Source organism: Mastigoproctus giganteus, chromosome 1 (genome assembly GCF_048544385.1).
Source record: "Mastigoproctus giganteus isolate SK-2022 chromosome 1, ASM4854438v1, whole genome shotgun sequence".
In the NCBI taxonomy this organism is placed as follows: domain Eukaryota; kingdom Metazoa; phylum Arthropoda; class Arachnida; order Uropygi; family Thelyphonidae; genus Mastigoproctus; species Mastigoproctus giganteus.
The window spans coordinates 244,729,918-244,742,378 of NC_143575.1; the positions used below are offsets into that span (position 1 = coordinate 244,729,918).

At 36.6% G+C, this 12,461-nt stretch overlaps 1 protein-coding gene across 2 annotated transcripts in view; it reads left to right on the forward strand.

Annotated features, from left to right (window-relative positions):
- The window catches only part of SA1 (stromal antigen), a 256,210-nt gene that overhangs the window by 17,417 nt on the left and 226,332 nt on the right, over positions 1-12,461 (forward strand). For both annotated transcript variants that reach the window (XM_090376728.1, XM_090376737.1), the window contains exon 3: positions 11,383-11,599. In XM_090376728.1, coding sequence (XP_090232854.1) covers positions 11,383-11,599 — 217 coding nt within the window. The remainder of the gene's footprint in view (positions 1-11,382; positions 11,600-12,461) is intronic.

Genomic DNA, 12,461 nt, shown 5'->3' on the forward strand with positions numbered 1-12,461 from the left:
TTCCCCACATCTGTGCCATATGTATGCTGTGAAGAGATACAGTACTACTGTAAATGCTAGAAAAGTGTTGTGTGTTGAATGTGTAGTATTGCATTGGGTTCTGTTGTGTGTCCTGGCATTTGGCCACAGGGCCCATCGTGTGACCCCATGATGCCTGCACACACCACTAGGAGGTAGCCCATTATTCTCTGGTTTGTCTCTGCCAGGTTTGCCTGAGCTTCCTGGATGGAGACAAATAAGATAAATAAAAAAAATAAATAAAGTATAAAAATAAGTAAATAAGTGAATAAAAGAAAATATAAAATAACAAAAACAAAAAAAATTAATTAAAAAAAAACCATTTATTATTATTAATAAAAATAAGGCTCAACTGGACAATGATTAAGGCTCAACAATGAATATTATATGTCAAGGATCAGAAGTTTTAGGCATGTAGATAGAGGCATCCTCAAAGAAACAGTGGAAATGAATCCATCAGGTGAGTGTGGTCCAGGGATTAGGGGTAAAAGTGCACTGTAGAAACAATAGACTGAAACATTTCCTCATCCCATCCATGTCTCATATATATTGACCAATGAAAAATAAAAAAATAAATAAACCACACCGCCGCTGAGGTCACAGCTGTATGAAAGTCACAAATGCTAAGGATTGCAGAGACATCACCTCTGAAAGCACTTAGGCATTTAATGCCTATGAAAAGCAAAGGCGGTTGAATTAAATCAAAATCTCTCACTCACAAATTTCTATCAAAATTTCTCACTCACTCCTAATATAATATATCTAGTTAAAAATCAGTTGTCTTAGGGGAAAAGAACCCAATGAGAGAAATTAAATATTAAGAAATAAGATGTCGGGTAGGGTTGAACTTTGGAGGGCCACAAACCATTGTGATATCCATGATTTTTTTGCCCCCCCCCAAAAAAAAAACAGTTTTCACCTCCGTTGAGAATCCCTGCACTACTGTATTTGCATGAAATGAGCTTTATATATTGGTGACCACCAAGTCCTAATGTCATTCATCTTTGGACCTTTGTACGGAAATTTGCTGTATGCCCAGCAATTATGCCATATTTAGATGGAAGTCACATGCGTTGCATTAATTCATTTTAAATAAATTTTAATTAAAAAAAATAAATAATATTGTAAAAATATTTGTAACAAATAGTTAATACAAATAATAGAAATTTGCAAAGTCACAAAAGTACAAGTTTGGTTCTAATTTGCATAAATTAAATTTTTGGTATTGTGCATGAAAAAAGGTTGGGAACCCTTGGTTACCTGAACCTTCCAAATCCAACAGCTTCAGCACCTGATTCATGCCAAATCTTGGAATTTTCCATATTATAGTCATAAAAAAGCCATGAAAAATATTATATTTCTATACTGCCTTTGTTGTATATCGTACTGTACAATGTTGCCTTTTTCCAGTGGAAAGGTGCCTTTTCCATTTCAAAATATACTGTCCTGTGTATAATATATTTTGGAACGGGAAAAGAAAAGTCTCACACAGTTGCTTCACTGTAGTTCTGTCTTTGACAATACAGCTAGTTACCACAATAGCTAAGGATATGTGTATGTTTTGAAAAGTGACTGCAGTCCTCTGGGCTTCTTAATTTTCTTTTAGGAGACTTATGGTCAACTACAAATTTTGTTGACCAAGTTGACCAACTAAAAGTTTTGTTTGAAAGTTTGTGTTGATGTTTACTAATGACAATCTAAGCAGTAGAATGTTAGTTATGAATACATTGAGAATTGCAGATACATAGGACCCTTGGGGGCAAGGATCCTGTGCATCGGCAATTCTCAAGGATTGGAACTTGTAATGGGTACCATCAGAAACATTTTAATCAACAAGTTATCTCCATTATCCTTTCAACAGGATCATTCAGAAAATGCCATACAACTTTCATTCTCCTCACTTTCCATCAATAATTTCCCTCTACTCACCCCTCCTTTATCGCTCTTCTCTTATTTTCAAATTTTGTGGTACAAATCACAAGACTGGCTAAAAGAAATAGCATGAATGAAGCCAAAACAAATTCTCAGAAATTCCATCTCAGTACAAAATTCAGTGACATGGCCTACTGTTCCATCTCAGAAGGACATTCCAGTAATTGAAGAATCCTAACATCAAAGGTTATGCTAAATTTACGATAAGTCTGTTTTGGCGGTTAGAGCATTCTTTGTTCTTACTGTCAATTCCAGCTGCCTGAACAGTTTGAACAGCTGCTTTTTGAAATCTACAAGTTATGGATGCAGGGGACTTTAATTGGGTGAAGGGGTTTGTCACATTGATTAGTTGTATCTAATTTTGGGACAAAATATCACCTTATCAGAAAAGATATAGATGTTTAAAGACTTGAGTTTTAGTTAGTAAAGGCCTGTACAGCCATATAATAGCACCACTGCTGGAGCAAGACTTGGTGACCTACTGCAGTATTTTTCACCAAAAAACTTTATGAGCGAGCTCAAGAATAAATCAGTAATGCTAGGAAAGGTCAGTGGAACAAGGAGAAGAGGTCAGCAAAGAACATGCTGGTTCCATCAAGAGTGACACTGGCATGAACATGGACTTGGAAGAAGCTGTTGAAAACCGGATAGCACGGAGGCAGCTTGCCCATAAAGTCTCTGAAAGTTGGCTGTGACTGAATAGATGAAAAAAACAACAACAATAAACAACATCAAAGGAGTTGATGCATCATCTCAGTAGAGAATTTTTTGAGATGATCCACATATGATGTCTACAGATTCTCTCCTTTTTTCTAATGTTTTCTGTATTCCTTTTCTCCTTCCTTCCTTCCTGGCAACCAGCAGTTATCATCTCTTTTATGGGAACAGATGAGAACTGCTGGTTGCATTATTTCCATATTGTTAACATGAACTCTTAGCAACCAGAGCTGTTCCTATGAGAAGATCACAAAAGTTTTTAAAATATCACACACCTTAATTAGTTGGCATCCAAATATTCTCTAGGATAGAGAAATCCAAGGATTATTGTAAACTACAATAATCCTTGGATTATTGTAACACAATTAAAGGTGGTTCAGGACAAAAAAAACTTAAGGGTTAAATGTGAAATTGAATTTGCAATGTAAATAGGCAGCTAAGAAGGCACACAGTGCCCTGTCTATGATATATATATATAGTAATTCCCAAGCAGGGAAGAAGATATCATGTCTCTTTATATAAGTTGATGATGAGACTGTATTTAGAATATTGTGTTCAAGTCTGAAGGCTGCACTTGAAAATAAAAGACATAGAGAATCCACAAATTGTTCAAAGAAGGGCAGCAAGATGGGATGGGGGCTATTTGATATCTGTATGAAGTAGGACTTACAAAGTCATTCTTCATACAGATATCAAATCTCTGCAAACCTCGTGGCTTGTGGCAGAGAAGAAAAATTCATGGGATGCATATACATTATCAGGCGACACAGAGGCCTCTGGTAGATATAAACTAGTCTGTAATCAAGTCACAAAGGAGGTTAGGCAAGTGAAGGCAGATTACAAGAAATCTTTGGCAAGGGATGCAAAGACTTCTTTACTTATATAAACTCTAGAATGAAGGGAATGACTCAGATAGAGGGGAACAGGTATTCTGTGTGTTATCAGACACTCAGTCTAAAACACTGATGGATCCAATATCTTTCTATTACAGAAGATTTAGGAGAAGTCCGGTTGGCCTCCTTCCTAAAATCCACTCATGCATACCTTCTCGATGGTAAGCCCTGTTACGTCACTTAGGTGGCAACGAACGTGTAGAGTGGTTCTCTTCAAGACACTTGGTCAGCGTGAAGAGAAAAAGACCAAACCCTCCAGCACATGACAGCACGACAAAACAAATGGCCCTCAGTCCCCAGTGGCTTTCACTCCCCTCTTATAGCAGCGAGAGGATCAGAGTGGAAGCAGAGAGTGCTAAGAATCTCTGGGTATGACCAGGCTGCCATGCACAGAAACTGAACTTGGCCTGTTACAATGTAAGATTGCTCATTGGTGAAGACAGGATATTAGAGCTGGAAAAGGAATTAGAAAATGTGAATTGGAATATAATCGGTTTGGCTGAAACAAGAAGAAGAAATGAATCACTTATAAGTTTATCAAGTGGAAATCTGCTGTACACCAAGGAAACAGTTAAAGGAGCGAAGGTGGAGTTGGCTTTCTGGTCCATAAAGATATAAAAAACAACATTTAAAAATCAAAATTCAAAAGTACATCACCAACGGTGTCAAGACTAATACTCAGGATTTCTAAGAGGTACAAGCTAAAGGTTATAATGATTTATGCACCAACGTCGAGCCATGATAATGAAGAGGTTGAAGAAATGTACACCGAAATTGAAAGTCTTCTAGATGAGCAGAAAATCCACTTCACTATTATTATGGGGGACTTCAATGCTAAACAGCGCAGAAAAGGGGAACTATAGGAAATTTTGGAATTGGTGAAAGAAATGAAAGAGGTGAAAGACTTGGGAATTTGCAGAATCTCAAGGATTGTCAGTATTGAACACTTTTTTTCAAGAAAATGGTGAACAGAAAGTGGACATGGAAGAGTCCAAATGGATTAACAACTAATGAAATCGACTTCATCCTCACTAACAGAAGATATATCGTGAATGATGTTACCGTCCTGAATAAGGTAAATGTTGGAAGTGATCACAGAATGGTAAGATGTGCACTTAATATGATGTAAAAAAAAAAAAAGGAAAAAACTGACTCGAGTAAATAATACAAAGGTCTTCGAGATAACAGAAGAGGAGAAAAAGCAGTATATACTGGAACATACTGTTTTTTTTTTTTTTTGCTATTGTTCCACTTTATATCGATGGCTCGGTTGTTGATGATCTGCTCAGATAGCTGAAAAACTTAATATATTTTGCATCTACATTCACACATGAGGAATTCTTTAGGGAAATGGAGGACAAAAGTTATTTAAACTCTAACAGGGAGCTAAATGGTTTTGTAATAACAAAGAGCAAAGTGGAGGAGAAATTGTTGAAGTTAAACATAAGAAAAGCACCTCAGGTGGATGGGATGCAAAATACTCATTCAGTTTGGCAGCTATCTGAGCATCCTTGAACTCAGGGGAGGTCCCTGGACTGGAGAAGTGCAAATGTATCAACAATTCACAAAGAGGGAACAAAGGGTGACACAAGTAATTACAGACTTGTTAATTTAACTTCTGTTCCAGGGAAAATAATAGTCACTGGTTACAATAGCATTGTAGGATCATCTAGACAAGACTGCAGTAATAATTCAGACACAGCACGGGTTTGTTAAGAGGAAGTCTTGCCTGACAAATTTGATTGTATATTATGATGTGGTCACAAAGGAACTGGATGCAAAAAATAATTTTGATCTCATATACTTGAATTTCAGTAACTGAAATCCAAGTATATGATATCATGTGCAACTGTATAAAAAGCTTTTGATACAGTTGCATATGAACACTACTCTACAGGCGCCTCCGTAGCCAGGTGGGAAGGAGCAGCAGTGCGTAGCACACGCTTCTTGATTAGACCGGGGTTCGAGCCCGTCACCACCAAATACGGAGGATGCGGAAAGGTCAGGGAATGACCACCGCATATCCCGGAGCAATATGGCCTTAGTTGCTAATGCTCCTAAAAACCAAATAACAACAACAACAACACTACTCTACAAATTGGAGCAAGGGTAAGGCATTAAGGGTAAGTTGCTATAATGGATAAACAATGGTTGAGTGGTAATCAATGGACACTACTCTTCATGGACTAATGCTATTAGTGGAGTTCCCTAGGGTTCGGTGTTGGGGCCATTGTTGTTTTGTATAATGATTAATGATATTGAAGATATATCAGGCTTAATGTTGAAGTTTGCAGATGATACAAAGGTTGGTAGGGTTGTTAATGACAGTATGCTACTGCAACAGGATCTAGAAAAGTTGGGCAGATGGGCCGAGAAGTGGAAACTTAAGTTTAACATTGACAAATGCAAAGTACTGCATGTGGATATCAGTAACCCCAGAGTAAAATACTATGTGGTACTACACTCGGGATAGTGGAGAATGAAATTGCATAGTCAGATATGAAGTTTTCTGATTAGTGCAGACGTGGTGCCAGAGCAGCTCATGGGGTCTTGTGAATGATATACAGGCATTTTGATAGTAGGAAAAAGGTGTTTATCCATTTGTATTAGGCTTTGTATAAGAGCAGTCAGGCTATGCCTTGAGTATTGCAGGTCTGAAGGCCTCATTTTATTATGGATGTAGAATCTAGAACGAGTACAGAGAAGGGCAACAAGATTAGTGAGGGTAACGAAGGGGTTCTTTTACCAAGAAAGGCTTGATTTCTGCAAATTGCAGCATCTGGAGACTAGGCACCTTCGAGGTGATTTGATTGAGGTGCATAAGGCCTTGAACGGTTTGATCAGGCTCAATGCTGATGGGAGTCTTCCTCTTGCTCAAATTACAAAGCTGAGGGGGGCATAAATTCAAATTGAGGAAAGACAGTTGTAAAATAGATGTGCTGAAATTTGCCTTTAATCAGCAGGTATTTGATTGCTAGAACAAACTTTCATCTGTCATTGTGGAAGTTGATAGCATAAATAAATTCAAGAAAGAACTAGACAAACTTTTGGAGTGAATGGATGGGTGAAATGGAGAGTGTTTCTTTTTTTTTTTTGTTGGCTGATGCTCTATAAGCTTGCTTTCTTGCATCATATGCCTCTACTAATGCTAAAGCTTGGAAACTGAACATCCTGCGAGGGAGGGATGATGGATCTGATTGAGGTATAAATCCCTGAAAGGAATCAGTAAAGTGTTTCAGAGGTATATTTTCAGTAATAGAAGAAACAAGAACTAGGGGTCACAAATAGTCTTCAATCCCTCCCTAACAGATTGTTAGGGAGGGGTGGAAGACTATATCTCACAAAGCTTACCTTTGGGCAGTATGTTGTAGTTCATTGGAATAAACTGCTTTCCACAGCGGCCTAAGGTGGAGAGTTTGGTAAATTTCAGAGCTCAACTGGACAGTCACTTTTTGGTGATGGGGGAGGTGTGAGTGAGTTAATTCCCCATCTCTTGTTTTCTTTGGCAGATGTAGAAAAAGTTAGCTTTTTTGATCATTTACCTATATTAAATATCAATACAAAGTCAATGATATTGTTACAACTAAACAGTTTCTTGTTCATTGCCATTTCAATTCATAAATCTATTATTGAAAAATTGGTAATTGTTAGAGTGGGCAGTTAATTTACTTCTGTGTCTTGTGAAATCTTCTCTTTCCAATTGTTAAATCTTTTTGTGCAAATCAGTTTTATTTCCTATGCCCATAGCCTACTAAGGAAGTCCCCAAGGAGAGGTTTAATGTATGGTATGTGTTTTATAAGAAAATAAATCAATTTTCTTTCATCGTATATCTGCATTTATCCTGCATGTCTCATCCTTACCTCCATACAGTTAGCTGTTCACTCACAGCTGTGTTATTGTCAGTTTATGAAGACTGAATATGACATATTGTCATATTTAAAAATGGCAAAGTGCATTGTACTGCACTGAATTGTGTGTGCGTGCGTGTGTGAAATTTTGCTTTAAGATTAGAAAAACCACAAGTACAGGAACTCCCTGACTTACGTAAGGGTTGCATTCCGCAGAACGGTAAGCAAGTCGGAATTTTCCCCATGCTTGTGCAGCACTCGCAACTGTGCTCGCTGATTTGATTGAATCAAAAAAGAAATGTTCGATGAACATGTGAATAGAATTATTTATTGTATTTATTAAATTTTTTTATCTCATGCGCAGGAAAAATTACAATTTAAAAAATTTCAAAATTATAAAATTACAAAAACAGAGAGGAGGTAGGCATAACATCCATCAGTAAGTTTTCTCTCTCGAGCATCGTCGCCAGAATCGACGTCTTCAGCTGATAAGTATGCCACTGCGGAGGTTGAGGGCTGTGGAGATTTAGAAGGGTCGGTCGCTCAACCTTACGAAAGAACATACTAACGTATGACTGGACGGTGGCTTTTTTCTTTTCATCGTAGATTTCTTTGTAGCAAGCAAGCATATCATTCACCCCTCTGTTAACTTTTAAGAATCGTTTGCTGTCAGGATCCATCTTCTCAAACCTCGCCATTACCAATGCAATTTCACAAAATGCCCTTGCCATCTCTCTGGTGATGAAGCATCTCGGCTCCCCAATGGTTCATCTTGAGCTTTGTCAGCATTTTCTTCTTTCACTATCGCTGCCTGGAAATCAATAAGTTCTTCGTTAGATAATTCCTTCTCTCTTCTTCCTCTATTAACCCCTCTACGTCTTTGGCATCAACCTCCAACTGAAGTAGTTCTGCAACCTTTACAATCTTATCTGTAACCTCTTCATATGATTTGTCTTTTTCAAACCCTTCGAAGCCTTTTATGTGCCTTGGACATATTTTCTTCCATGTGCCATTTAAACAAGTTTTAGTAATTTCCGCCCAGGCCTTATTAATGTTTAAGATGGCGTGGTAAATATTGTAAGATTTCCAAAATTCTCTTAATGTAAAATTTTTCTCATCGTCTATCGCAGACAATGCCTGAGCAAATGTTGTACATAAATAGTATGCTTTTAAATTCGAAATAACATCCTGATCCATAGGCTGGATGAGTGAAGTCATGTTTGGCAGTAGAAATATGACTCACGTTTGAATTGAAATCATCTAGATGCATAGGATGTCCAGGAGCATTATCTAATAGAAGCATAATCTTGAAAGGAATGTCGTGGTCTTTACAACATTTTTCAACTTCAGGAATGAAGCAGCATTTAAACCAATCCTCAAAGAGAGATATTGTTATCCATGTTATCCCTACCCATGGAAATGCATGGGTAGGGTGGCTTTATTGATGCCCTTAAATGTACAAGGATTTCCAGAATGTTACACAAGCATTATGAATGCAGTGTACACAGAATGGTATGCTGCATTAGCCCCAAACAAGAGTTTGGCCCTATCTTTTGATGCCATGAAACCTGGCATTGTATTTCCTCTTTGGCAATGTATTTTCAATCCGGCATTTTTTTCCAATATAGAGCAGCTCGTCAACGTTAAAAATTTGCTGCGTTGAATAGCCGCCTTCATCAATAAAATTTCTATGCAGCTGCAGAATCAGCACTGGCGACTTCACCATATACTTTAATGGAAACCAGCACGATGCTTGAACCTATTAAACCACCCGTTGTTTGTCAGGAACTTGGGTTGGGGTTTGCCGTACTTATCCTTAATATCTTCATAAATACTTCTTGCTTTTGCTTGAATAATCATTAGACTAAGGGGCACTTGCTTCTGAATCAGATTTTCCATCCATATTATTAACAGCTGTTCCACATTCGGTATAGCAACTGAACATTGTTTTGTGACCACTGTTGATCTTAATTGCATTGATCCTTTTACATGTTCTTTTATACGTACACTGTCCTTTAAAATAGTATTCAATGCTGAAGCAGCGAGAACTAATTCCCTTGCAATAGATGACAAACTTTGTCCTACTTCGTACTTCTAATTAATCATTTTCGTCTTCATTTCTAAATCAATTTTGTTTCATTTTCTGGCACTACCACCACTTGCACTTTCCGTTGGTCGCTTTCTCTTCATCATTGTAATATGTAAATAGGAATGAAAAGAAGTTTCTGAAAATTTGTTTTTTATATGATTGAAGATTTCAATGAAGGGAACACATTTCACCATAATAGCGTAAAATTCCACATAATTGCAGTTATCGGTATTATCGCAAATGCAATAAGATCAGAGTTTACTACTAGTTTATAATGGATTGCACTAACAGAAAAGCCCAATAAACCGGAAAGTGCAAATTGTTTTTATTGTTTTATGGTAGTGACCTTCAGAAATGTGCTTTAGAAAAATATCACAAAGGCGTTCAAAATTGATTCTTATAAGGGGATAGTGAAATTTTCAACTTCCAAGGATTTGGAACGAATTACAAAAAAAAAAAAAAAAAAAAAGTTTTGTTGGGGGATTCACATTGGGATATTTTCACGATACCTCTATTTATTCCTACGGGATGCAAAAAATTTCCACGATTTTTTTTTTTTTAAGTTTGCACTGGCTGGAAAAAACTTACGTAAAGTCGAATTTCTGTAATTCGAGTATTACATAAGTCAGGGAGTTCCTGTTAAAACATTCAATCTCAAAGTAGCATACATATGGGTACTCTGAAATGAGGGTGCCAGTCGGAAACTGTTTATGGTTCATTGTAAAAAGGGTAAGAAGTCTGTTGAAAGTGATCTGCAATCTGGTTGGCTCTCAACTGCAACAAATGATGAAATCGTGTCTCTAATGCAAACTGGTATGAAATTAATGAAGAGTAACTTTTTACAAAATCACTGAAGAAACACTGTCAAATCATGTCATTCCATTTTAGTAAAAACTTTGAATGTAAGGTGTGTTGCCACAGTTCAATCCATGGCTGTTAATAGTGGAACAACACAAACGCTGTTAGTAAGTCACTTACAGTTTATTTGAACATTCAGTTAATGAGACATTTTTGAAATGTATGATAACTGGAGATGAAATATAGGTTTATGCATCTGATCCTGAAACCAAACAGCTGTCATCCCAGTGGAAGACTTCCTCTTCCCCCCCCTCCCAACTAAAAAAAAAAAAAAAAAAAGCATGGTATGTGCACGGCAAAGCAGAGTACTTGTTACTATCATTTTTTTGACTGTGAGGATATTGCCCACCAGAGATATGCTCCAGAGGAACATATAATTAATTAATAGTTATAAGATGAAGTCCAAATTCCAACAACAGCTTGTTTTGTTGTAATGTGCCATCACATTCATTGCCACTTGTACAGAATTTTTAGACTGAACACAAACTCACTCAAGTCTAGTAACTCCTGATTCATTAGATATGGCTTTGTGTAACTTTTTTTTGTTTTCTAGACTGAGAATATTCTGAAAGGACAGTAGTTTGATGCCATAAAAAATACTGAGGAGTATGATAGCTCAGCTTTGGCTGAGCCATCATACTCTATATTCAATATCAATTTCTATATCAGTTTTCCAAAGTGCTCCAAAAGTGAGAAGATTGTCAGGTTAAGTGTGTTATTCCTCAGAAAGATACTGTTTCAAAGGGAATTAAGTTGTCTATCTCATAAGTATGCTTATTGTCTCCATATCCTTAGCAGTCTGGATACTTTTTGGACAGACTTTTTGTAGTCTGTGTAGTCTGAATATGTTATATATCCTGCATTAGCACTTAAATTATATAATGGCTAATGCTTTTTAGTGGCTGGCAGGGTATAAACTGCCTAATAAATTGAATGGTCATAATGCCGACAGCAATGCAAACTTTGTGTTATTTTGGAAAATGAGTATTTAAATAGATAATATATATATATATATATATTTTATAGGGAAGATCCTCTTGGTGATGTTATGGATCTTCACCCAGAAGAAATTGGAATGCGCGGACGGGGAAAGCGAAGAAGAATTGAAGGGGTGAGACCAGCAAGGGGGCGAAGAGATACAAAACGTGGTGGGCGTGTGGCACGTCGAGTTCCTCAAGAGCCAACAAGTGAAGATCCAAACAGCTTGTTTGAAATTGTTAAACAGGGAAAAAGTTCATTACAGGTGAGGTTATTTGTATTTATTGTAAAGATTTCATCAGTATATTTGAATTTTTTTTTTTTTTTTTTTTTTGCTGTTTAATTATTTACTATTCATCTCATCCCAATATGCTATAATAATGTACATAAAAGTTTAGAATTTTAGAAAAATTCTGTGTAGCAAGTCCCCTACTTTATGTGCATTACAATTATACAAGCATAATGAGAGAATGATAACATATCATGTGACCCAAAGGTTCACCAGCACTTACAATGTATATGCACATTTGCTCTTTTTTTTCTTTTTCTTTTTTTTTTTTCTCTTTATCAGAAATGAGTGCACGTGCATACCCATAAACATTTCCTTTCAAGTAGTGTTCTTGAATAGTAGTGCAATTATTAGAAACATTCTTGGAAGGTATTTTGTTTGTAGTCCTCATCACAACAGTTTACTGTTTGCTCTGAAATAAAAAAAAAAAAAAATCCTTTTAGCATTCGTTTTACCTTTGGGAAAAAAGGAAAAAATGGCTTGATGCGAAATATGAATTAATAGAGTTCTCAAACGTTGATTAGTGCAGTTCTTACCAAATAGACCTGTATGTAGGTGCATTGTGAAGTAGGAAAATTTGATTTTCCTTTAATTTATTTCTGTGATCTTTTTTTCTTTTGATTATATTTCTTGTATAATGAAGCACCTTGTGTATGGTTCTTTTCTTTAGTCATAGGTCTTCCTACTGCTGTAAATTCAAAGTGGTTAATGCTCAGCTCATTGTGGTAGAAAAATCTTACAATATCACTTTGTTTCTATCATTTTTAATTTTTTGTGCTACTTGTATACTTGGTTGTCCTTCATATGCTCCTTGCCATAAATGCGAGCGTTCCAGATG